This window comes from Thunnus maccoyii, chromosome 11 (genome assembly GCF_910596095.1).
Source record: "Thunnus maccoyii chromosome 11, fThuMac1.1, whole genome shotgun sequence".
NCBI lineage: Eukaryota > Metazoa > Chordata > Actinopteri > Scombriformes > Scombridae > Thunnus > Thunnus maccoyii.
Genome location: NC_056543.1, coordinates 26,998,163 through 27,025,869, shown reverse-complemented (window position 1 = coordinate 27,025,869; position 27,707 = coordinate 26,998,163). Strand labels below are relative to the sequence as shown.

The window sequence follows — 27,707 nt, the reverse complement described above, 5'->3', positions numbered from 1 at the left end:
ATAACAGCACATAACCTTACTGACACTCTATTAAAAGTCAGTTGATACTGAGTGAGCTATTTGTTTTTAAGTTGATTAACAGTTATGAACTTTTCAATGAGCAAATGGTCAATAAACATAGTTCACTCATGATAAGAAATGAAGGAAGGACTATCTTTTTGTAATGTATTAAGCTGAGGGTCCCTGGGGGTTAACAACAGTCATTAAGCTGGCAGACTCCTCAGACTGTCTATGGCCACCACTGAGTGAGACTAAGACATTTGGTCCAGTCATTTTAAATTGGCCAGCTTGTGTCATGACTTATTCATAGTTAGTTTTTAAATGTATCTATGATGTCATAGAAATCAAAAGTAAGTGAACTGAAGCAGGTGTACTTCATTTAGTTACCTTATGCCCCTTCGCTGTATAAGAGAAAAGAACACATTTCAACGTTTAAAACTCTTGAACTATTTTTGTATTATCCCAATATTTCACTGTGCACCCACATTCAGTGGCTCATCAGTGGCACAACATGCAGAGCTTTTTCTCATTGAGTAAACACATCACACACACACCATCTAATGTCATTATGTCCAGCAAATAGACAAGTAAACACCTTGCTAAACAAAAAGACTCTTGAAAAAGACCGTCGTCAGCCTTAGTTTCACTTTGCTCCCATGCAGACTCCCCCAAAAGCATACAGTATATGTTAGTTGTGGCTTAAAAACTTAATATTTGATTTATTGTTAATTGTTAATCCAGATCCAGGCAGAACCAGAGACTGCTTCTTCAACAATAAAGTGACTGGAGGCTGATGGGTATTTAATTAACTGTCTTCTGTTTGTTAATGAATGAGTCAAACTGTTAATTAACCCTAAACAGTCATTGCTAATTAACTGCACAGGCTATCTAACTTCTTCTGAGTTCTTTAAAGCTTCAGCCTCCTCCCTCTTGTCTGCTCCGTCTCCTGCGCGCGTGCATGTGCGTGCACGTTGTGTCTTGTGACTGCTCTATAAAGTAGGTCTCCTTGTCCTCTCTGAAAGACTGTGAAGACACTGAAGCTCTAAACTTAACTGTACTGAAAATCAGTCACAGTGGAAGTTTTGAAGTCACGAAGACAGATGGAACTAAGAGCTCTGATTTTTAGCTGTAATTCAATCTCAGCAAATCTTCAGTTAACCGAGTTTGCTGTCAAATCAAAACGGTAATTGTTATCCTAATAGTTACAGTAAGAGTTAGTAGTCTTGCCTTTTTTGTTTCTGTTTTACCTTATCCAAGTCTTGGCTCTTTATCCTTTTGTTATGAGATGAGATATGGAATTATTGGCTGGCAGTGTAGTGTGTAGTCATAGCTGTAGTAGGAAAGTAGTCTGTTGAACATCAGTAGAAGTACACAGTGTATAAAATGGGACACTGCAGGGAAACAACACCTGAAAACACTTTATCTAGGCTAAATGTGTGTATGTGGGTTGTCTTACCTGCTGCTGCAGTGCTCATCAAGGTACACACACACGCACACGCACAGTGGGAGCACACACACAGGCCGTTGCTCCTTTAATGCTGAGCACTGACCTGATTGAGCCAATGTCATTTCTCAATGAGGCGAGCCAACCAGGTCCAAGTCTAGCATGATATGATATAAACACGAGATGAAGAAATAAACAGTGCACTTGAATAAGAGTGGGATGGGAGTAACATATCCATAGATGACATTTTTTTGCTCAAGCAGAGATGAGCTTCTCCAAACAATTTTCTGACGAGCATCATGCTTTAAAAATATACAGTGAGCGTTCTCAGGAGAAGCTTAATACTAGATGCTTATAAAGACGCTTCTGGATTGAATGCTGTCACAATAACATAAAGCTGAGGAGCAGGGCATTCTGTGGTGGTAGAGAAGGTAAAGCGGGTTATTCATTAATTGCAGGGTCAGTGGTTCAATCCTCCTGTCAACATGTTTGAGTGTCTGTGAGCAAGAGACTGAGCATAAGTTGCTCCAATGGCGAGGCCAGCATCTTTTATGGCAACTAATTAATCTTTTTAAAATGATAGAAAAACATTAAATAAGTGCAGTTCATTCAGAACAAACTACCACAAGGCTCTATTCTATTTACTATTTACTGTTCCTGAAAAACAGCATCGCTCTCAACAAAACTTCCCTGCATTAATAAAAGGTTTTAAAAACCAAATTCAGCTGCAAAATAAATTCAAAATCTGTTGATGCCGTATTATTGTTCAAGTCACTGCTGTTCTCCAGAAGTGTCATTGTTTAGCCCCAAATGTTGTCAATAATGGTCCCGCCATGTTTGAATAGATCCATTACAGCACATTTACATTACAGGGACCTGTGTTTGAATGCCAAAGAGCCATTACTTCAATGGATAGATGAAGCCAGCGATGCTACAAAATGGATTTCTTAAAAGGGCTTAAGACACACATTCCCACACACAAACACTCACACACTCACACACAAAACCACACACAGTGTTGGAATCTGAGTCCCTGCTCTCCACAATGGGAAAGTAGCCCTCCACAATAATTAACATTGACTTTAGTTCCAGAAAACTGAGGTGTGTTCGTGAGGGGAGGGAGAGAAACTCAACTGCTGTGTCTGAGAGTATGTGAGTGGGTGTGTGTGTGTGTGTGTGTGTGTGTGTGTGTGTAGGCTCCTCCTCCATCTCCTCCTCCTACCTCTCTCTCTCTCTCTCTCTCTCTCTCTCTCTGTCTCTCTCTCTCTTTGTAGTTGCTGAATCTCAGCAGTGTGGACTTAAAGCTCTTGGTGTACAATTCTCTCAGCCAGTCTGGTCAACAAGTTCATCAGCCAGTTAGTGATCCAGTCAGACAGACAGGTGTGTCTGTGTGAGCGTGTGTGTGTGTGTGTGAGCGAGTGAGTGTAGGATGCGTGTGCATGAGCAAGGATGAAGCGAGGCCGGCATTGCTGTGGATGGATCCTTGCCCGCTGCTGCTGCTGCTGCTACCACGGCACAGGTGGGACGAGAGACATAGAAACTCACAGAGAGTATGTGTGTGTGTGTGTGTGTGTGTGTGTGTGTGTGTGTGTGTGTGTGTGTGTGTGTGTGTGTGTGTGACGCGACGCTCAGTGTGAAAGCAGGTGTTTCATTCATGTGTGTTGGTATGTGTGTGCAGCGTGTGTGTGTGTGTGTGTGTATGTGTTGCATGTTTTATAAGTTGGGAACTTTATATTGTGTGCGTGTGCTGCTGAGAAATGAAGAAGAGAAGAGGTACCTTATAGCGCCACACAACTCAGCTGAGCGAGGCGTGTGTGTTTACTTGCGTGTGTGTGTGTGTGTGTGTGTGTGCGTGTGTGTGTGTGAGCCAGATGAACCAAAGACAGACAGAGAAATTCTTGATTTTTTTTTTTTTTTTTCATTATTTGTTAAAACGCCAGTGGAAACTGATTTGAAATTGAAAATTAATTTAGAAACAGGAAGTTCTGTGTCACACACACACACAGAGGTAGACAGAGAGTTAGACACACAGAGGAGAGTTTCTCTCTTTCAGACGTTGGATTGAGCAATCTGTTTTCCTGCATTTCAGTCAGCTGTTGCAAAAGGGCGTGTGTGTGTATTTCTATCTATGTATGTGTGTGTGTGTGTGTGTGCGTGCATGTGTGGCAGGTTATGCTTTGGCCAGCATCAAATGATTTACGCCGGTTCTACTGAAGTCATTATTGTAATCATTTTCCGCATTTTATCACTGTCTGTCCCTACACACAGACAGATGCTGTGGTTTCTGTTGAGTTTCATTCAGAGCCGTCTGCTGGTTCATGACAGTTTCTCTGCCTGAACTTGTCACCAGGTTACATTCAGGAACCAGGTGACATGACTGCAAACTGTAAAAAGTGACGCAACAATATAAAACCAAGCATAGTTCTTTAGGCAAACAGAGGATCAGAGTTGTACCAGGTCCAGACTTTCAGTGTACCTTGGTTTGGTTTCAGGTCAGGTGCAACCAGTCTGTTTATATGTCTTGTTGTGGTTACAAGTTGAGTCTGTAATAAATTTAAAAAATCTATTCAGGTAATTTCTGACCTGACAATAACTACAGAGCCTTTTTTCAGTGATGCAGAGCAGAAACTTAAAGTCCTCCTCCGCTCAAAAATATGTTTTTCTTCTTGTTCCTACAGTTGGAACAGTTGAGCTTCACTGTGCAGAGTTTGTTTTCACATTCATCTGCTGAAAGTGGAAAGTTTCTCTCTGATTATAAGGGGCGGGCATACAAGCATGATTTGTGACATCACAACTAGTTTGGAGTCAATCCTGGACCGATATTCAACTTAGACAAGTGTGATGTGGAAACTTGAAGCCTCCAGTGCACACTGAGAATGGACTTTACAGTGAAGTCGGAGACATCTTGTGTCCAGCAGTTAAACTTATGAAGTGATAAGGAGGAGCAGATTTAATTTTAAGGATTTTAACAAGATACTTTAATTATTTTATGGAAAAACCATATCAGACACAAATTATTATTCAAATTAGAGTATTTTATATACATCTTAAAACATGTCTGGAGGGGATCTTTAAAGTAAAGTCGGTGCTGTGTGGAAACTAATAAGGATTTAAAGTTGAGGCTGTGAGAAACCTGGTAGAAATTCTCTGTTTTTTTGGACTGGGGCTGTCAGGTTAGTTTGAGTACAAGTCTATGATTTGTTTGTTTTAATGGGCATGTCCATACTTGATAAGAGCAAATAACTGACAGGTGCCTTTTAAGAGATTATTCTCACCATAAAATCACAGCATTGTCCTAACTTAATACAACCTGTATTTACATTTTCCTGACAAGTGAGTAACTTCCTTCTATCTGACTTTGACACCAGAGACCAGGGTGTGGGTATGGTACAAACCTGACTTTTAAAAACATTATGTCAGAGGCTCGAGTCAGTTAAATGACTAACATACAAACTGGTACTGCTTTAACAATCAAATACAGCTTTTAATAAAGATGTTTTACAGACATTTTTATCAGTAGTCCCCGTCAGCCAGATGCCTTTCTATCATGGAGGAACAGCGGGAGTTAAGTTCTGTAAGTAATGTAAGATGTGCCAGGTGTGTAAGGGAGTTTGATTCAGGCATGCAACCACAATCAATAGTTTATGTTGCCTCTGCAGAGTCCATAAAAATCCTTACATGCACATCTTGTAATGGATTGTCCTGCTTCTGCTGGAGTCTTTTATCCCAGTTTACTTCAATTCTTGGGAAAACCGAGGGAAGACATTGAACTTTGGTTTGGCCAAAGAACTAGTGTTTAGTCTCTGGCACAGATTCAGATGATTTTCAGTAGCACCAAGCTGAAAAGCATCAGAAGTGGTCAGAATCAGTTATTTTTGAACAGTTTTGCATCTTTTCTCATTCATCATACAATGCCACTGCACTTCTTTGAATAGAAAAATTGTACACATGTAATCCATAATTCTCTTTTCCCATGTGTATTGTGATGCAGGTTGTAGAAAAGGTATAACTTTTAAATATATATTTATTATGATAACATATTAAAAGACTTGGCAGATTAATTCACTCTCCTTGTTTTTAATTCATTTTTAGATAAGAGATTGAATAAAAATGGCCTTAAATCAAAATACATCTTAATCATATTTGTAATCTGTAAAAATTACAATGCAGTACAATTCAGTAAAGAGAGCTCACATTACTCATCTTTCAGTTCAAGCCACCCAATGAACACACTGCCAACCAGTCATTTGACTGTGTTGACCAGCACTCTGGTACGCTCTGGTCTACACAGCACTGACTGTTATAGTATTCTTGGTTGGCTGTTAACTGAAAACCACCTTTAGGCTGAAGAGCACAGGTCTCCCTGCACCTTTAAGAGCACATGTGTGGTGTATATGTGTAGGCAAGCTTGCAGTTCTGGTAGGTAAAGGTTAACTTTGCTCTGTATGTGGATAGACAGAGAACTTTGTCCCCATTCAGAGCCACTGAGCTTCATGTTAGAGTGACTGTACAGACTGGAGTATAGATTGACATGTAGCTAAACTTGTCACACTGGTTTCAATGATGTATCTGAACAATTATGACTGGTAATGTTCGAACTTGTTGCTAAAATGTATCCAAGGTAATTCAGTTCCAGGCAGACAGCTCTGAGTCCAGGTGTTGACACATCTAAAGGACTCTCAGGAGACGGTTAGATCTGATAACTCACATTCAGAGGTCATCGGGGTCACATGTGATGGACTTTGGTGAGTGTTTTCATGATTCCAAACTGCTCGCCTGGCATTTAGCACCGTGTGAAACAACACACCCACACAATGATGCATGACTTAAACTGAAGGCCTGTGGAGGCTTGAACACAGTATCATTATCATATAATCTACATTTTTTGGTTTTGGTAATGTTTAATAAGATGACAGTCAGGGAACAGTCAGAGAGTTTGAGAAAGCAGGTTACTGATATCTATCGATTGAATCTCTTTATGCATAAGGGGGAAATTTGCCCCTACTTCAAGTTTCTCATAGCTTATTTTTTGAAAGACAGTGAAGTAAAAAATACACTTTCAATGCAAGTTCTAATTGTGTGACCCTGTTTCAATTATTCAGTGATGTCAAATACACATCAACATAATTATTTTTGAGTATTTTATAGTAAAATCCTTGTACCCTCTGTAAAACACAAAAATATTTTTGATGACTCTTCTTGAGCTTGTCCTCTTGAGTCTGTTTGTGTCAGTAGCTAGTAGAGCAGTAGGTGGAGGTATGTTTGGATCTCAGTTGTGAATTTCCAAAAGAGCATAGTTGTGCTCCAATTTATTAATTTCTCCCTCATCCTCCCTCTAATCTAACAATGTTTGACAACAGTCCTCTTCTGCTCCATAACTCACTACAGCTTCCAGCTTCAACTGCTCTGTATCGTGTTGTATTCAATAACCTACCCCAACTTGATCCAATCAAATTTCAAGGATTTGATTTAAATCCCTCTAGTAGCAAAACCCTGTTTCACCAGGAAATATGTCACATTACAGACCTAAAGATGCTTTAACGTCTGTTTCACTTTGACTTTGAAACATGTAGAAGAAATGTCGCACTACTTTTACATCATATTTCAACACTGTGGTTCAGCTGGTTGGACTGGTTTTTATGCTGTGTGTCTTGCTGCATGCATCAGCATGTATGTGAACTGTACAATTACAATCTTCTTTTTTTTCTGGTCCAGAACTCTTTAGACTTGAGACTGCATTGAGTCCCTTTTGATATGAGGAAGGGGGAGATCATTTGTAGTTGTTGTTGTTGTTGTTTTTCCTGACAAACACACACAGAGTCACTTCCGTGCTCACTCACACACAGAGTATTTGACTGTTGGGGGTGTTTAAGTATCCATTAAACCTGAAGATGGGCAGGAAACTACTCTGACCTTGAGACACACACACACACACTGAGTGTACCAGCAGAGATAATGGACAGAGACAGCAATAAGCTAAGTCTTCACTCCACTCTTTAATCAGTGGTGATTCACTGTGTTTAGTCTTGCCTGATCCTGCAGCTCAGTTTTAAACGAATAGTTCTCATTTAATCGGAATGTCTGGTCACTATGAGTGGCGGCAGTATTAGTAACTGTTTTGATCACCCTAACAACTGGACTGTTTTTTGTCTGTGTATGCAAATACACAAGAAAATGACAATAAATTAAATCTTGAATTTTGAATCTTGAACTAAGGTTTAAATTTTCTGAAAATATGTTTTTAAATAGTAATAGTCTTTTTCTGTCGTATACAGCTTCATAGAAAGGAAAGTACCTGCTATTTATTATTATTATTATTTATTCACAAAAGTTTCAAAACAAGTGTGGTGTCCATAGAACAACAAAGTAAAGATGGAGTTGATGACTCTGAATAGTGACAACCCAAGCCCAGCTTTAAATTCCACTTCTTCCTTATATACAGTGAGCCAGCAAACTCAAGGAGAATAATTGTCCTGATATACACTATGTGATGTGGAAGAAAGATAATCAGCTTTTCTGGCTTTCCTTACTCAGTTTCACTTCCGTTTCCCTTCAGAAAAGTGTAAGTAATCTTGATTTCTACATGTGTAAAAAGTTTTATTTCTGACACTAGTGTTGTCACAGTAATCTTATATCTCTAACATCTTTCAGTTCCCGGTGTGAAGTGTTTCCAAGAATATTTCTGGTAATGTCTCCCAGTTTCCATGAAGTGGAGTGTTTTTTGGCCTTCAGTCACAAAGTATCTTCCTCTTATCACAAGGATTTCTCCTAAATGGACTTTTTCTCCTAAAGAGATTTTCTCTTCTAACTAAGCTGAAATGGAGAGAACTCTGGAATTAAGTGAATGAACAGGGTTGACTTTGTTGCTGCGGATGACATGTTTCATGAATGAGCTTGTGTCCATATTGATTGATTTACAGGAAACAAGTCTGTGTTGGTGAATACATCATAAATATATAATGGTGTGATCTACAAATATTGTTGACAGTAAATATTTAAAATATGTGACCAATATCTCTGTTAAAAGAAGAAGCCATCATTTTGAGCTTAAATGTAAACAAAGTATATCTGTGTGGATGTTTGGTGAAGAGCCACAGCTTGCAGCCTGGACACAATGGAGGATAATCATGAGTTTAAGGCAGATTATCATGCTGGTTCTCTAGTTGGTGAAAATGTAGTGGATATGAACTGGCAAACAATGTGGTGTTTAAACAGAACATAAACCCTACATAACAAGCTCTATCATCAAATTTTTTTTAGTAATTTTTAGGGTTTTTCCCTAAATGCTACCTTAAGATGCAAACTCTGGCTCCGGTTGAGTTTGGAAATACATTATGCTGTTGACTGTGACCAGTGAAAATATTTTGAAGGTGGAGCATTTCTGCAAAATGTGACAAATCGTCCCAAGTGTTCAGTATTTCAAAAGTAGCCCATTGTCTGTTTGCTGATGCATGTTGCTGGTTATGACATGTTCATTTGCCGTTGAAGAAAGGGTGGACCTCCACTAACAATAATTCTGCTGTTAATGTTAATAAAACGTTTGCTAGGAGTGGTTGTGACTCAGTTGTGACTGAATCAAACCTGTGACAGAGAGCAGACAAGTGGTGTGTGAGAGGAAGAAGAGAAACATTATAAGAACAAACACATTTCATCAAGACAGAAGAAAGCTACTGAAATCACCATTACTGGTTTAACAGCCCCTTGAGAAAAATCTACTTATTATTGTGTGCTCTAGTAATCCTGTTATTGTCTGAAGAGTCGATTAAAGCTCCATTTATCTGTATACATGGCTTCCTTTGATCGGGAGCCGAAGTGTGTTTGTGTGTGTTGTTATGGTCCCTCTGCCTTCAGGTCCAGTACTTTAGTATCATCTCAAATCTTAAAAACCGTAACAGCATGTGTCTCCATTGTTTCATATTAAGGCACTTTTGCAAACCTATGAACTTCACTGTAAAGACATAATTTATTAGCAAAGAAGAGTGAAGTTCAGCGGTTCTTGGGGAGCAAAGGGTTTCAGAAAATTATTCATATCAAATCTTCAGTCATCGTATTCTATTACCATTAACTTATATTAGTATACTGAGACAATTCCAGTGTTTTCTTTAGGTAAATGGTTAGACATGTTTATTTCTTCATTGCATTGCATATCAAAACCACTTCATTTGCAGTTGAAACCAACACATTCATTTCACTCCATTGAAAGGTGTTAACATATTTAAGCAGTGGATAGACATGTGATGCACTGTCCTATCATTAGCATGCTACTATGATGATTAGTCTGTAATATTGTTTGTGTAATTATTTTGTGGTTATGTGTGTTGTCAAATATATGTGAGAGAGAGTGAGAGAGAGAGAGAGAGAAAGAGAGAAAGAGAGAGAGGTATGTGAGGAATGTCATCTTCCCAGATTACTGTCTCTTCCTGTCATTGACAAAAAAGCATGATGGGCAGAGAGTAGGCAGGCAGTGGAAAAGATCACTACTAACTACTGCTAATACTCTTTATATATTGTACTTACAAATACTATACTACTTCTTTCATCCTCTGCCTCCTTGCATCATCTTTGTACTGCATTTTGTTCATGTCGCATGTGGCTTTCCGGCTTTTGCATTAAAGGGAAATTCCACTGATTTTGCTATCCAATCCATCCAGTGAACTGGGATAGTTACTGTTAGCTTCCTCATTGGACTGTTTTGGAAACTTGCCTGGAAATATACATAGTGTAACAGCACTTATTGGCACTTATTGGCTGCTTTTCCTTCACTCTGTGGTCCATCTCACCACAAACCATCTCAATTGGGTTTAAGTCAGGTGATTGTGGAGGCCAGGTCATCTGATGCAGCACTCCATCACTTTGCTTCTTGGTCAAATAGCCCTTACAGAACCCATGAAGGCCTGATCCATGTAGTTTCCTCTGAATAGCTGATGTTGAGATGTGTCTGCTACTTGAACTCTGGGAAGCATTGATGTGGTCTCTTATCTGAGGTGCAGTTAATTGGTGATTTCTGGGTCTGGTAACTCTAATGAACTTATCCTCTGCAACAGAGGGAACTATTGGTCTTCCTTTCCTGTGGCAGTCCTCTTGAGAGCCAGTGTCATCATAGCGTTTGATGGTTTTTGCAAGTGCACTTGAAACTTTCAGAGTTCTTGAAATTTTCCAGATTGATAGACATTCATGTCTTACAGTATTGATGTGCTATTGTTTCTCTTTACTTAGTTGAGTGGTTCTTGCCATAGTATGGATCGCTGTCCATAAACAGACCTTCCATGAACATCAAAGAACATCTACTCCAACCTAATTAATAACAATCCTGGCAACCTTAAGCATCTTTTTGCCACCATAAATTATCTCCTGACACCACAACCTATCCATAGCTTCACTGATGTTTTCAGAGCCGAGGTCAACAATATTCACTCTCTGATGTCCAATTCTTCTTCTCTGACTCCCTTTGACATTGTCAAGACAGACTCCCTCTGTCTGGGTGCTTGCCATCTCTACTCCATTTACTGGCATCAGGCAGAGCCACTTTGAGGAAATCCTCAGGGAGATGAAACCCTGTACTTGTGGAAGGAACCCATGGAACCCTGGAACCCATTCCCACAGCTCTGCTCAAATCATACATTCCCATTCTCAGCCTCCTGATCACCCAAACTGTGAACCTCTCCCTCCAAACTGGTAGTGTTCCATCTGCGCTCAAGGTCACCATCATCCGCCCCCTCCGTAAGAAATCCACCCTGGACCCAGAAGTTCCTGCCGGCTACAGACCTATTGCCAACCTCCTTTTCCTGTCCAAGGTGTTGGAGAAGGTGGTTGCTTCAGGACCACCTTAAACACAACCACCTATTTGAAAATTTTCAGTCAGGTTTTCTTTCATCACACAATTCTGAAACAGCGCTGCTCAGGGTTGTGAATTACCTGCTGATGTCCCCTTCTCTGCCTGGTGTTGACCTGAGCGCTGCGTTTGACACTGTGGATCACACTTAATCTATAGTCCTACCTTTCCTGTGGGACTGATTATGTCTCACTGGGAGTATGCATGTCTAGATCACTCCCTGTCACCTGTGGTGTTCCGCAAGGATCGGCTCTTGGCCCCCCTTGGATGTGTCATCATAAGACATGGGATGTCTTTTCATTGCTATGATACCCAGCTGTACATCAAAACTGCCTCAAGCCCTTCTGCAGCCATTTCACGCCTCAGCACTCGTCTTAAGTAGATAAAGGACTGGATGAGCACAAATTTCATCCAGTTAAACAGCAGCAACAGCTCTCCTCTCTTGTTAGCACTCCATACCACATCGGGTCATCCCCCATCTCTTCTCACCTTTGATGGCCAGGCCTTTCCTCCTTAGTCACTAATCTGGGTGTTAGGTTAGACCCTCAGATGACTTTTGATGACCATATAAGACATCTATGCAAAACCTCTTTCTACCATATCAGAAATATCTCCACCTCTCTCTAATCTTGTCAGATGCAGAAAAACTTGTCCATGCCTTTATCTCCTCAAGAGCGGACTACTGCAAAGCATTCTTCACAGGGATCCCTGGCAGGAGCATCCAGAAGCTCCAGTATATTCAGAGCAGCACTGCCAGGAACCTGATGAGAGTGTGAAAACACAAATATATAGGCCTAACATCAATTCTGTTTTAATTGCACTGGGTCCCTGTCTCCTTCAGCATTGCCTAGAAAGTCCTGCTACTTACATACAAATCCATCAATGGACATGTGCCCCCCCCCACCTACAGGAACTGATCATACCTCAAACCTCCACCCACAACCTCAGATCTGCCAGTAGCTTACTCCTCCGGGCCCCCAGTATTTAGCTCCGCACTATGGGGGATTGAGTCTTCTGCTCTGCACCATGCTTGTGGAACAGCCTTCCTAACCATCTGAGGACAGCACAGACCCCTAGACACTTTTAAAAAAAGGCCTAAAAACCTTTCTATACAGGAAGGCATTTTCATCTTAACTCTTGCTATTATTATTTTCTTAATGTTGTGTGTTCTATGTTATTAATACTGTAGCACTTTGAGTTTCACTATGAATGAGAAGTGCAATATGAATTAAATGTATTATTATTTTATCATTACTACAATAGTCGAATAGGGCTATTTGCTGTTTACCAACACTACCTCGGCACAACCCAACTGATGGTCTCAAACACATTAAGAAGGCAAGAAATCCCACCAATTAACTTTTGACAAGACACACCTGTTAATTGAAAAGCATTCCATGTAGCGACCTCATGAAGCTGGTTGAGAGAATGCCGATAGTGTGCCGAGCTTTCATCAAAGCGGCTACTTTGATGAAAGTATAATATGAAACATATTTTGGTTTGTTTTAACACTTTTTTTGTTTACTACATATTTCCATATATGTTATTTCATAGTTTTGATGTCTTCAGAATTGTTCTAAAATGTAGAAAATAGTAAAAATAAAGAAAAACTCTTGAATGAGAAGGTGTGTCCAAACTTTTGACTGGTTTTGTATATACAGTATAAATCAGATATAAAACATCAACAAAACAAAAAACAGGGTGAAAATGGAATCATAAAATTATATGTATGCAAATACATTATTATTCATTATATTCATTATGGGGGTGACTTAAACCAATTTGATTTTTTTCAAAATGTTCTCTTTACTTTCCATTACAGGCTGTTCTTACTCTACAAGAGAGACCTTATTTTCTGTAAACTCTGGTGAACATTTTGCAGTTTTTCAGTGTATTTTGTGGGGAAAAGCAGTAAAAACTTAAAACTAGTGCTGTTTTTTGGGGGTTATATTTTGGGATGAATATTGATGTCCTGCTTGAGAGGAAAGTACTGTGTGTAGGCAACAAGCTGTTGACACTGTCTGACCAGCTGGAGGTTCGTTTACCTGCCTGGCTCAGTGGTTAGGGCAGATACACACCAGCTATCCCAAAAACTTTCTGCCAAACAAGACAGAACAGGAAGTCAGGTATTCAAAGAGAAGAGATGATCAGTGTGTGTGTGTGTGTGTGTGCGTGTGTGTGTGTCGAGCTTTGTGGATCTGAGTTTCAGTCCTCTCTTGTCAATAGAGCCATTCATGGACAAAATGTGTGTGTGTGTGTGTGTGTGTGTGTGTGTGTGTGTGTGTGTGTGTGTGTGTGTGTGTGTGTGTGTGTGTAGTGTAATTACATAATGAAACCAACTGTGAGTAAGTGTGTGTGAGAGAGAGAAAGGGAGCAAGACAAAAACCCTGTTATGTTACATTAAGACTGTTTTCTTAGTATCTACAGACTGGATGTCAGGTGTGTGTGTGTGTGTGTGTGTGTGTGTTTTTGTCACCTCTTGGGGACCTTTTCCAGTATAAACACCAACCATATTCGGACCACTAGTCCTCATGGGGAACAAAGTCCAGTCCTAATGAGGCAAAATGTCATTCCGGGGGTCCTCTATTCTGAGGGTTAGGCTGTCCACAATGAATGGAAGTCAATGCAGTGTCCAATATGTATGTGTGTGTGTGTGTGTGTGTGTGTGTGGGTGTGTGTGTAATTTAAAGATAGTGAGTGATGGGGATTTTAACAGTAGACAGTCTGTCTTTCTGTTGGCTACAGAACAAAAGCTTCCTTGTTTGGTCTCACCTGACTTTGGCCGTCTTTGTGACACTGCTGTGCTCTGGAGTAGACTCGCTCTTTGCTGTTATACAGAGAAGTAATGCTGCAATACTCCCCCCTTAATACTTAATAATTAAATGAAAGTCATTAACATTACTTAATTAACATCACAAGTCCAGTTTGGGACCTCAGTTAATGAAGACTGATTTCTGTTTCAAATGTTTTGTTTAAGGAGGCTTGCGTTGCTGTGGGCATGTTGCTACCAGGAAGATAGAAGATGAAATACAAATGAGAGAGTCTTGTTTGAAGATTTAAATTCAAAGCCACCCTTTACAGATGTTACTTACTGCTGTGAAGGATCAAACAACATGATATTCTAATAATGACATGATCTGTTAGACCTGTGGTTTTGATTAGGAAACAAAAATGAGATCAAGATGATCATCTGGCATTTTATCCTGATGCAGCATCTACTACGCCTCAAGACTTCCTGTCTCAAAGACTGGCATGTCTGAATGTTTGTCACCTTTTTTTTTCTCCAGTGTGATAGCTCCCTCCTTCCTGGCACTCTTCATTCCTTCACCGTACCGCAGATCACAAGTGTGGAATGTCTTTTCTGGATATAATCATGAGCGGATTGTTTGGTTTGCCTGATGATAAAATATAATTGTCACATCTCTACTACCCCCACACTGGGAGAGGCATCAAAACCACGATTGTGCTCTGCTGTTTGAACAGAGCATGGTGCTGAAATTAAAGTCTAATTAACTTCCCAGAAATGACATTTTAATGTGTGAATTCTAACACTGTTTTATTCGTCAACCATATTTATTCTTCACAAACATATAAGAGAAATGAGGTGTTGATGCCATTTATTTCTAAGGCAACAACAGAACTTTCAATCAACCATAGATGAAGCAGGCCGCTGTTTATTGTTTGTGGATAACAAGTAAAGCGCGTCTCCAGTCTCAAAGGGCAACACAGTGCATATTTTCCAGTATGAGTCATTATTAGTCAAATGAGTATTAAAAAAAGTTGCAACTCTGTCAGCCCTCACTCACTAATGGGAAAAATGACCTCATACACAATCCTAAACAGTGTTATAAATACATTTCATTCTTCAATGGATTCAAATAATTAAACAAAACATATACGCCTGCATTTCCACTGCGCTGGTTAACCACTCCCAATGAAAAATCATGAAAAAACAGGCCCATGGTTGAACATGGACACTGTAGTTTATTTTGAGTCAGTTCCATATACACTGTCCTGCTGCCATAAATACTTACTAGAGCACCAAATGTCTATTAATCTTCAGCTGAAAATAGTCGTCTTTTTTAAAAAGATTTAGAACAAATGCACTAGTGTCCAGTTCCACAGAAAAGTTACAGAGATCAGAAAGCATCCAGAGATGGACTAACATGCTGTTGGCATTTGTCCTTTCATGGGATTTGTTGACAATAATAAAAATAGAGAACATCTTTTAAATCTATCTAAAAATCAGCTTTCAGAGACTTGAAAATTGCTTGATTTGGTTCCATCATATTGAGCATGAAGTCTGCTGATTGACTGTCTGACTAATAGACCACTGGTGCTTAAAAATACATGACAGCGAGATGATAAAATAATTTTTGAAGAAGGTCATCAGTAAATATGCAACAAATATATAAACTATGTATGGTCATTTGTGGTTTTAGTGTTCAGCAGCTGACAGCAGCACACTGTGGTTTTACAGCATCACTCATCACTTTTCTTGGGAAAAAGGAAAGGTCAAAGAAATGACGTCTTATCAGTCAGTGTGTGCGTTTGTGCTCCAGTCCTTAATGAGATTCTGGTCAGTCAGCTTTCAAGGCCACTCAAGGACTAACATTTGTTTTGCTGAAAGCACGCACACACACAAGAGAACAGGTCACCTATGACATGTTTACCACTCTCAGGAACACATGACTGAATTTGCTCAATAGCACTTAAGGGAGTAACCACTGAAACACTGGACACTGAGACAGAGTGAGAAATTTTGGAGATGTTAACTCAGCTGGGGACTGAGCTAATAGAGCTGATTGTGGTCTGTCATACACACAAACACGCTTGATTAATGTTCAAATGAAGTCTACAGCAGGGAGTAAATGTGCAGCTCGGACACAGTCCTACCTCGATCTCAACTGTGTATTACGCTCAAAAGGCTTTTTTCCTCATTTTTATCTTATCACTAGCTGGATGTTTAGCTTTTTAATCACACTGTATCAAACATATGAAGTGATAAAGAGGAAACCACAGTGGAAACCATGTGACTTACTGCTACAACTCTTATCTCCACTAGCAGAGTTTGTTGTGTAGAGGTTACACAATGTGACTCCAGAGTCCTGTTACAAAGTGAAGAAACTAGAACACGTTTGTCAATTGAATGTGTTTGAATGTTGGTTTGAAATATGTCAAATATGGGTACAACTGTAATCAATCAAAACAATACAAAACTACTGATGTCTCCATATACTATATAGAGGATCTAAAATAAAAATAAATAATTTTAGGTGGGCCCCTGACAGTAGCACTTCACCCGCTCCTCCTCCGGACCAACTCACATTTGTGGGCCACTCAACATTATTTAACTCCTGAGCTGAAAGTGAGTCAAGTTCAAGTGACTTTTCAAGCACATAGGACTTGCAATCTAAAAAAGAAAAGACAAAGTGGTGTGTGTGTATTTTTACTTAAATGATTCAATAGAAAAATATAAACACCATTATATACAGTATACTCTATACAATGCCTTTGGTGTGTGCACATATACTGGAGTAAGCATATTACTGGGTTGTACAGTTGTTCTGTTGCACCAGAGGTAAATCGCATGTTCTGAATTGTATTGAACCCAGAGGTTATGTAGATATAAAATAGTACTACATCCCGCTCCACTTCTCTGTGCCGTCATATTTCTGTTATGTCGACTGTGTGTCTCATGAGAGAAAAAGAGTGGGAGGAACAGAGTGCACCTCAGTAGCACCGGCTGACTTTTGGACAGAGTGTTTAATCTAGACCACGCCGCTGACACAGTCTGATAACAACTAAAGCAACAACTACCACTAGTGCAGACTCATGAGGAAGTGATTTTAGAAAACTGTCACTGTCAGACAAAAATATCTTATTTGGATAATATTATTTGGTTTTAACTGAAGCAGCAGTTGTTGTGCGGTTTGGGTTTAGATAACCAGTCAACCTTTATGAAGCAAGTTTCATGGAAACAATTAGATTACATTAAGTTACAATGCATAATTACATTTATATATTAAATGAAGAATAATGTGAGTCCCAACGATAAATCAGATGATATTAGCTTGCTCAGTATGTATCTTGGTCATAAGAGTTCTTATAACCTAATTGAAAAGATCCTTATAAAAAGTTTGTTTGTGTTTATCAGCTGATGTTATGTGATTTATTAATGTTGGTATTGGCCTAAAAAATCCAGAGTTTATTTCAACTATAGCTAAAAGAGTTCAAATAAATATAATTTTGAAAAAAAAAAAGTAAATTTATGAAACATACATGGAAAATCTACATTTGCAATAAACTAAATGATTGCTGCACAGAAGCTAGTGTGATACATGACCTTACAAACAGACCTTAGTCCTGGTCTTGGTCTTTTTGCAGTGTAGAGTATATTTTTGGTGCTACTGAGCTTTGACCTGCTGTTGCTTGTCATGCTTGTGATCTAGGAAGTGAAAGAGATGTTATTGGTGATCTTGCAGGAAACAGTTTTAGATAAATAACTAAATATCACATCCTTTTTTGCCATTTGCAGCTCGACAGTAGCGTACAAGTAGAAGACATTCAGATAAAAACAGAACAGGGTTCGGTAGGAGGAAGGGAGGTAGGACTTAAATACTGAGAGAAATGAAGGTAAACAAAAAAGAAAAAAAAAAAAGCTCATAGTACAACAGAACACCTCAGGAGATCCCACTGACCCTTGACCTTTTCATTTCCCGTCTGAAACACACATACAGCCAACCCCACAGCAGCCACAGCCCTTAGCTCCCAGCTGTGTGTGAGTGCAGCTGATCCACCATGCTCCTGACACATGACTACAGTGTCATACACACTCACACACACACACACACACACACAGAGATAGTTCGTAGCGAAACAGAACAAAGACGAGTGTTTGGATGTTTCACAGCAACATTACTTTCTGTTTCTCTGAAACCAAACTGGTCCAAACCATTTAAACTATGTGATATCACACCCTGCAATTCTAAGTATGTGATACAATCTCAGTTTAACAGTCGACACATTTGATAATGTTTACTTCCTGATTCCTTGTGATCTTTGGACACAATCAAAAGCTTTCACTTTGCTTAAGCAGTCAAATTGAAAAGCAGTCTGTTAATGGTTACCTCTCTTCATGTCCTTTTATTATCTACCTTTAACCATTTGAAAGTGAACTGAATTGCCAACACACATAATACCAAAGGAGATAAAGCAGGAATGAATCTCCAACATGTGTATGTGTGAATTTACAGTGTTATCAGAGGAGGCGTGTGTGATATGAGAACAGCTGCTAAACACATTTTGTTTTTCATTAACAGACAGATTCATCTCACAGTGTGATTGTCACTTACAAAGACAACAACACAAATGACATTACAGATGTTTGCATTTCATTTATGGCTTTAAATCTAATTACATCCTCACTATTAAGACTGAAGTTCCTCCTGTTTTTTTTGATTTATTGAAATTACTGACGGGCTGAAAAGCTGATTGATTGCAGTAATGTGACTGATGATCGGGGAGTGTGTGAACTAAATGTTCCTGTCGGCTGATTTAACATGACTATAAATGTCAAACAGTATACAGAGACTAACTTCTGTTTGAGTGACAACAAGATAAACAAGTGGAGTAGGATGACATGAAGTTTAAAGGTGCCAAACTAAAAAAATTTTCCTCTATTTATCTACAAAACACCATGAAGAACTTTGTCTCTTATGACTGAACCTTATAAAATTAAAACAAGAAAGAATAATGAAAGTGTAGTTTTATAAAAACTTGAAACACTGTGGAAGCAGAGTAAGTAACCTCTAATGAAAGATGATTGGATCTTACTAAAAAGTCAACTTCTCTGATTTCTTTCAGAAAACTATCCTGTCAGTGGCTCCGATGGGAAGACAGATTCAGTGGCGAACCTTCAGCCGCAGCCATCCCTCAGCTCGCTGCCGTCCAGCTCTCCTGGTCCCAAACGCTCCGGAAACACTCTGAGAAAATGGCTGACCAGTCCAGTCCGCCGCCTCAGCCACGGCAGCTCTGTCAAGAAACTCCCCAATAACAAACAGAAGAAGACTGGTAAGACACATATCATACATAACACATGACACAACACATCACTGACAAGTGAGAGTTGAACTCAAACCACAAGTTGAGCTCCATTGACAGATATGTGTTGCACAACAACGACGGCCCGGATTCTGCCACAAACTGCCACTTTTCAAAGTATGCTGTAAACTCTTCTTCAGGTTTTTTTCATTCCATGTAGCCATTGGTTTCATTATGATATGCTTTGAAAATCAGTCTGGTAATAATGTTGCAAAAAAAAAAATGTTTGTGGGTTTTTTTTTTAACTGAACAGCATTACATTCAAGTTATTTGATTATCAGACGCTGTAGATAATCAATAAGCATACAAATATTATCAAAAGGATCATGTGAATTTGTTTTTCTTGCATTAAAAATGTTGCTAATTGGCTAATTATGAAATCAAAAATGTCCGAGCATTCTTGAATGCACCAAGAGGAAAGGTTTTCAAAGGTTGAGTTAGTTTGTGGAGCTAAATTGTAGAAAATCCCCAATAATATTCTTCTAATGTTATTCCAGCAACATAAGGAAAGACATAGGAATGTTTAACTTGAAAATATTTTATTTTTTCATTGACATTTGAATCTTTCAAAGCACAGCCCACCTCTAGTCTGCTCAAAACCTCTTAAAAAACGTTTACATCTTAATGAGTGTAATGAGCTTATTGATCGACTGTTTTACTGATTGATTGGCAGGACCAGGAACAGGAAGAGAGGAGAGCAGAAAGAGCATTGACCTGGGACAGCCTGACCTTGCCCTGCAGGATGACATCATCGATGAGGTAAGCAGTCAGATTCAAGAGTAGCATGTTTGTGTAATTCGTGTTGCGCAGTGATGAATTTCTATACATGGTATCTATCGATGTTTTGACACTTAACATACAATCTGTGAGGTAAATATAAAGATGATTTACAGAGGAAATTACCTACACTTCAACTAGCTTTATGTGAAAAGTCTGTCTGCATGTGCTCTAATGTTTATCTTCATATGTTGGACATGTCGACCTGAGGATCTGTCAACTCTAATCCTCATAAACTGAATGTATGTTTTGGTTATTAAAGGGTGAATCTGTTCCTGTTTTCATAATCAGAGTTTACTAAAGAGTTCTCCTTGTCTGTGTGCAAATGTCATTGAATTTGGATTAATTTGCCACTACTTCCATTTATGTTATTTTTTAGTAAAGTTCCTCTTTCCATGTTAAAGAAGTATCTCTGACACACAAATACACAAACACACACACACACACACACACACACACACAAACTAGTCAAAGTCCAGACTTACTCACTGATCACTGATACTATATAATGTTTGGAGTCCTTCATTTGTTAATATAATATATACAATATATTATTATGATACGTCACTGTTGTCATATGAAAGCCTGCAACCCAGATTTTGGTGATTTCGGTGTCTTCTATGCCTCGACAAAATATAACAACCTTTTCTAGAGACTGAAACCCTTTTAAAACAAACTCATAAAAAGCTAAAACACATGACAGCCCAACGACAAACAATGCTGTTTTTCTTAGTTCCTAAAAAGTTTTCAGCTGACAGGTAGTTTAATGACAATGGGCCTCATGCAAGAATGTTGTTGTATTTTTGTCCTAAAACTATTTGACTTTTCTGTCTGAGGTTTTGCTCGTACAAGTGTTCCAAGTCGGATTCAACAAATTCTCTTAACTGCCTGAACTTGCTCGTTTCATCCTGATGAATGTCACTTGTTGATGAAAACACAGCTTCAAGTCCTGCTTTCAGAAATCGGCAGACAAACACAGAACACATTTATGAGTGACGGTAGTAGATCTGAAACAATTAGAAAATATGAATCCAGCTAACATGTCACCAGAGCAGCTCTGCACTGTGACAGAAATAAAGAGGGAATGATTTGATGTAAGGTGAGATGCTAAAAAATTTTTTTCTAAAGCAAAGCGCTCTGTGATGAGAGGCGGTCATGTTACAGTCACAGAGATATTAGAGGAGAATATGATAGTCTACAGGTGATGTTAGACCGTCAGCTGCAACACAACATGAGACCTGCAGAGACACGGATGCAGCTGTCAGAATGAGAGAAGTTTCCAACAACTGCTGAAATGTAGAAGCTGCTGCGCCAAAATATGGCCATAAATCATAAAATCTAAAAAAAAAAACCTTTTGAATAAATTGGCAGCCACGTTGATGAAAACCGTGCGTGCATTTTAAGAACAAATCTGAGTGCTTCTTGCATGAGGCCCATTGATTGCAAGACGGAGCTAGAATAGGAGTTTGACAAAATGGAGAATCAAAATACATACAAGCTCAACAGATCAATTCAAAGTGTTTTTGTTTGTGCCAGAGGGGAGCAACACAAGTATTAGTTACAATGATTAAACACAGGAAAGAACTCTTCTTCAGACAATATACCCTGGCAGTTTAAATTAAGTAAATGCAACTTGAAGTTCCACCAGTTAAACCTCATATGACTGCAGCTTTGTATTTGATTGCGGAGTTTGTCGGCCTGCCAAAGCTAGCACGTAAGCTCTGAAGGATTTATTGATTTATTTTAACTGATCGAGCCTGACCAGAGCCAGGAATAGTTTATCTGGGATTTACCACTTGCTCGAACTTCATAAAATGAAACAAGAATCAGCCTTCATGGCCTATTATTTGTCTCAGATTGATTCAGAAACTAATTTTGGGGAGATTTTAGGAGAAGTCTGAGGTTTCCAAGAGCAGCTGCTGTTGTTTTTCAAACTGAAAATTGGAAGCAAACACTGATAAAAAGCTGAGCGATTTCATCCAATATGGTTGAATGAAGGATTCATGTAGATTATAAAAAGGGAAAGACCTGTCAATCATTTACCTTGCAGCCTTATGGAAAGTCTTACCAGACCACAACGAGAGAGCTGTTTGGATAGGCTGATATTTTATATTGACAGTTCACCACTAAGATGTTAAAAAGTGTTTTTTCATTTGTAATTGACTCTGAATTCTGCCTCTTCCTGCCTCAGAGAGTCCTCAGTAAGGATGGTAACCTCCTCTCCAAGACGTCGTCCGGGATGCAGAGCGGCGGGGAGGAGGAGCAGGACGAGGAGGCCCACACCCCTCTGCCTCCCCCCATGGAGATTATCAAGGACCCCTCAGCTCAGGATGACAAGGTGGGAGGAGGGTAGCGGGAAGAGGAGGAAGAGGAGAAATTGATTCTCGTTGCAAGTCTTTCACTTAAAGGCGTAGGCTGCTAACAGTTAGAAGAGGTCTACTTCAAATATCTTCATTTAGATTTTATTTATTTTTATCTCACCTGTTGAAATCGATTTCTCTAAAAGCCTGTGTGTGTCCACTAACATCTGTCAAACATTTCCTACTGATGAAGTTCAACTTTTTTATATTTCATACTTGTTTTGGGTGTTCAGGTGTTTTTTTATATATATATTTCACTTTTTTAGTCGTTTGAACTGCATATTATGTTGTAATTTATTATTATCATTCCATTTTAGGTTTAGATTAGCAGTAGTTTGCAGTGGTTGAAGGTATTTGTGTTGAAATCCTGCAGTTTGACCATCTGTAGCTCAGCTCTGATCTGCTGCTCTCATCTAACAGCTTCCTCTCCTTCACTGACAGTTTTCTCCTTTTGCTTTGCTTTTCGCTGTAACTCTTCTTCTTCTCCCACTGCTGCACACCTTCTCTCCTTTACCACGCTCCCTCCCTCTCCTTCCTCCCGCCGTCCTTCCTAACATGCTATTGCTTTCTACCCTCTCCTCTTCCTCTCTCAGTCTTCATCCTTGCTAACGTCTCTGCAGTCGTCCTCTGAGGTGCCCAGCGCTGCAGAGCTGGTTAGCGCCATAGAAAAACTGGTTAAAACCAAGATGGTGAGTGTGTATGATTGTGTGCGTGTTTGGGAGGGACAGATGTGCCATGTAGCAGGTTTTCCTTATAATAGGAACAAACCTGAAACATATGATGTGCAGATCAGTCATCTTCCAAATCAGGCATCATGTGCCTAAAGTCTGAAGTGAACACAACCTGTGCACGTGCGAGCATGAAGCTAACACACTATGTATGATTGTCTTGTGCTCATTTCACCAAATTAATACAATAGTTAATATGTGTAGTGCACTCATGTGTTGTACTATATTTGTGTTTAGGTGTGTGTGGTATACTTGTCTGCAGTGTTCATATTTTCAGTATTATATATATATATAATATAGTTAATATTAATGCATACATGCATGCAGTATGTGTTGTAATATATAGTATGAACAAAAGCAGTGTGACATTGTGCAACATACATACCTGTGCATGTACAATATTACATCTATAGTGGTGTATAAATGTGTCTGGTACATATTTGCATATTATTTTTCAACACTGTCTGGTGTATTCGAGTGATCTACTGTTTGAAATGACGCCATGAGATTAAACAGAACAAAGAACCTGCTCACTGTTATGAAATTCAAACACACACTGGAGTGATTTCATGTCAGCAGATCTATCTGAAGAAGTTAGGCACAGTGACAGATCACCATCAGCCGCTCAGATCTGGTGCTGGATTTCCACTATTCAAAGTTTTCAGGCAGAGCAGAGGGGGGAGTTTGCCTCCGCAGAGTTTACAGAGAGGCATCAAATGATTATACAATGGCTGTTTTCCATTTATTCTCGATACCGCCAAGCTGCTGCTGCCCTCTGGTGTCATGAAATAGTCTCATTGTTCTGATGTTAGTGTTAGAAAGTGTTGCCTGAAGCTGAGGTCAGTCAGGGTTTTTTTTGTTTGTTTGTTTAGTTTTTATCAAGTTTTTTTTCTTGTCAGAATCATGGGTCTAATAGCCCTTTGAGACAAATCCGTGATTCTTGGCTATTATAAATAAAACGGAGGTTGCAAGATGATTTCATCTGTTAAAAAAATTTCTTCTTAATGACCATTAAACAATAGAGACCGGAGCCAAAGTATCAAATTTAACAGAATTTATTTTCTTGTACAAGAAGGAGCGTCTCACAATGCAACATGCAGGATTAGGTTACAAAGAAAAAGGCTCCCAGAGGAGCGCCCACAACAGGGTTTTATACACCTTAAGTGGGCGTTACAGTTCTTTTCTTAATCTATCAAAATACAGACTTATAGATAACGTCATGTCTGTTTTCACTTCTCCTGTCCAGGAGCCATCTTGCCTAACTGACCCCCAGATTACATGTCTCACCCTGTCTCCAGTGATATTTAATTTCTACATCTTCCTCTTTACAAAAATAATACTGAACTTCCTTTATCCTTAGCTGATGAGTCTGCTGATGTTGCAGAGTTGCAGTACAAAACAGGAACAATTCATCATGATCTAGATAAAATAGTAACACTCATACACAGTGCAATCATAATTTTTATAACATCATCCAACTTAAAACAATGTTCCTCCTCTTTCTCTCTCTCTCTTTCTTTTACACACAGACTCTGGAACCAGGAGCGTACCCCGGCTTCTCCTCTCTCTCTCCACCAGAACAAACTACTCCGGTCCAGCCACGAAACCCTGAGCTGGAGCAGAGAGCTAAAGCTATGAGAGGACGGATGTGAGTGTTGCAGTATAGAGGAACATAATTTTATCACCACTTCTAGTGCTTCTACTACTTTTACTACCACAAACCATTGGTTACATTACAGTTGACATTTATAATAAAACACTGCGCTGCTTGTTTTGCTCAGGTTTGTTCTGAATGAGCTGATTCAGACAGAAAAGGACTACGTCAAAGACTTAGGCATCGTGGTGGAGGTGAGTCACCCACTGCTGAGGGAACACACACACACACACATCTTTGTTTAGGGGCAGATAATCCCTCCACCTTTATATACAGCTTTAAAAGAGGCAAAGAAGCAAAAAAAAAAATTTGTCATCAATGAGGAGAAGTGAGCAAAGCATCCTCAACCCCCTTTTGTGACTCCTTCAGGGCTTCATGAAGAGGATTGAGGAGAAGGGCGTCCCAGACGACATGAAAGGAAAAGACAAAATCGTTTTCGGGAACATCCACCAGATCTACGACTGGCACAGAGAGTAAGTCTCTAGCAGCATTGGTGTCCAAAGGTTGGCCCTGGACCCAAAGCTGAGACTGACTGCAGCCTTAAGTTTATTCTATTTGTATCTGCTAACAAATAACATCCCTCCTCTGTCCTGTCAGTTTCTTCGTAGGAGAGCTGGAGAAATGTCTGGAAGACCACGAACACCTTCCTGAGCTCTTCATCAAACATGTGAGTGACACACTGATGATGATGATGACTTTAGTAGCAATATATATTTGACCTGAAGAAATCGCTAGGCTCCTTGTCCACTGTGATCTGCTGTCTGGAAAAAAACTGGTGTGTGTGTTTTACAGGAGAGAAGACTACACATGTACGTGGTTTATTGTCAGAATAAGCCCAAGTCAGAGTTCATCGTAGCAGAATATGACACATATTTTGACGTAAGTTGGATGTATTCTGGCTTTGATTTTGCCACATTCTGGCTTTGATTTTAGAGTCTGTTCTTTGTCATATTATTTGGCATCTGAGCAAATACATATATTAGAAACATGAATTAGACTAATAGAAAGAAGGATACTGATGCTGTTGGTGTTTCTCCTCCAGGGAATCCAGCAGGACATCCAGTCCAGGTTGACCATCAGTGACTTCCTCATCAAACCAATCCAGAGAATCACCAAATACCAGCTGCTACTGAAGGTAACTTACACACAAGAGATACATCATGTGATGTCATTATATGGTTCTTTATGTTGAATTGGATGATTTACAAAGAAAAATGTCCCCTTCACATGCATACAAAGATATAAATATATATTTTTTGCAATATAAAGATTACAAAATCTATAAAATAACCTTTTCTCTCGTCTATCATGCAATAAAAAATCTTGTCATGTGTAGTTTTAATGGTTTAAAGAGTTAAATGCAAAAATTACATGGAAGTTACATAACACACTAACATAGCTGTTAGCTATGTAAAATTTCTTGCGAACTAGGTGTAAATGATGTAATGTTTAAAACTATAAGATATAGTAAACAGTAGTAGTAGTAGTAGTAGTAGTAATAGAAACCATTGTAAACAAGTGTAATCTTAATCTTTCACCTGGAGTTAATAATCGGTGCTCTCAGATTAGAAAAAACTAATCCACTTCCACTGGTTTACCAGCACTGAACCAGCTTAAACCTTTAGGACAGACTTGGAAATGGACAGTTAAGATAAAAAACAGTAAAAAGAGGACACTGATCACTAATTTGAGGGAACTAACTTGAGAAATTTCAAACTGAGATGTTGAGTTTCCATGTTGGTTATTGTATCTATAAATGGACCCCTAGTAGACTCGACAAGAGAATACAAATATAACAAACTGAAATGTTGCTGGGTCATCTCCCGCAGAACCAATTGTATTCAACGGTGTGTATTATTTGTCACACATACCTGTCTGTGTGACTTTCAGGGTATAAAGTTACATTGAACTGAACTGACAGTGTGTTGAGTGTTAATGCTGAACTCGTGTTTCTCCTCAGGATTTCCTGAAGTACAGCTCCAAGGCAGGAATGGACTGTGAACAAATTGAGGTATAATCACAACTTTATATCTCTGTTTACACATGCAGTATTCACCCTGATTTTACAGCCCTGCCTGTATCCAGGATGTGTGTGGATGTTTGTTTATTACATATTGATATGAGTGTATGCCTGTTCATGCTCCAATCCAGTGTCCTCCCTGAGAGAGTGACAGGCACCTGAAATTAAAACATAACCAAGGATTTAAATCTCTCTCTCTTTCTTTTACAGAAAGCAGTAGATTTGATGTCTCAGGTTCCTAAACTGTGTAATGACATGATGAATTTAGGCCGGCTGCAGGGATACGAGGTACGTTCACTTCGTGTTCTGCTAATTAATAAGTGGTTTGCACAACTGACCAGTTAATTAATTAAAATTAATTTGAGCAGTAAGATTTGAGAAGGGGAAGGGAGACGTTTAAGAGCAGAGAGAGAAAGTAAAGACAGACTAGATGTGACACACATGAGGCATTGACCAATCACGTCTCTCTGCAGGGGAAACTGACCAGTCAGGGGAAACTGTTGCAGCAGGAAACCTTCTTTGTGACAGAGCAGGACGCCGGCGTCCTGTCACGCTCCAAAGAACGACGAGTTTTCCTCTTTGAGCAGATCGTCATCTTCAGCGAGCTGCTCAGGAAAGGATCGTCCACCCCCGGGTACCAGTTCAAGAAGAGCATCAAGGTACACAGAACGATGGTGTTTATTTTCTGCAGGATAACACTAGAGATGCACATTTTATATAATGATTTCTAATGAAAGGAATAATTGAGAGTTGATCAGATCGACTCGATTATATTACACTGATAAAAAC

The 27,707-nt window shown here is 39.3% G+C and overlaps 1 protein-coding gene across 2 annotated transcripts in view; it reads left to right on the top strand.

The window, feature by feature from the left end:
* The window catches only part of kalrna (kalirin RhoGEF kinase a), a 156,983-nt gene that overhangs the window by 109,362 nt on the left and 19,914 nt on the right, over positions 1 to 27,707 (top strand). For both annotated transcript variants that reach the window (XM_042425768.1, XM_042425767.1), the window contains exons 41-53: positions 19,143 to 19,349; positions 20,053 to 20,138; positions 22,348 to 22,494; positions 23,110 to 23,205; positions 24,774 to 24,892; positions 25,026 to 25,092; positions 25,268 to 25,371; positions 25,496 to 25,565; positions 25,691 to 25,777; positions 25,941 to 26,033; positions 26,859 to 26,909; positions 27,129 to 27,206; positions 27,392 to 27,577. In XM_042425768.1, coding sequence (XP_042281702.1) covers positions 19,143 to 19,349; positions 20,053 to 20,138; positions 22,348 to 22,494; positions 23,110 to 23,205; positions 24,774 to 24,892; positions 25,026 to 25,092; positions 25,268 to 25,371; positions 25,496 to 25,565; positions 25,691 to 25,777; positions 25,941 to 26,033; positions 26,859 to 26,909; positions 27,129 to 27,206; positions 27,392 to 27,577 — 1,391 coding nt within the window. The remainder of the gene's footprint in view (positions 1 to 19,142; positions 19,350 to 20,052; positions 20,139 to 22,347; positions 22,495 to 23,109; positions 23,206 to 24,773; positions 24,893 to 25,025; positions 25,093 to 25,267; positions 25,372 to 25,495; positions 25,566 to 25,690; positions 25,778 to 25,940; positions 26,034 to 26,858; positions 26,910 to 27,128; positions 27,207 to 27,391; positions 27,578 to 27,707) is intronic.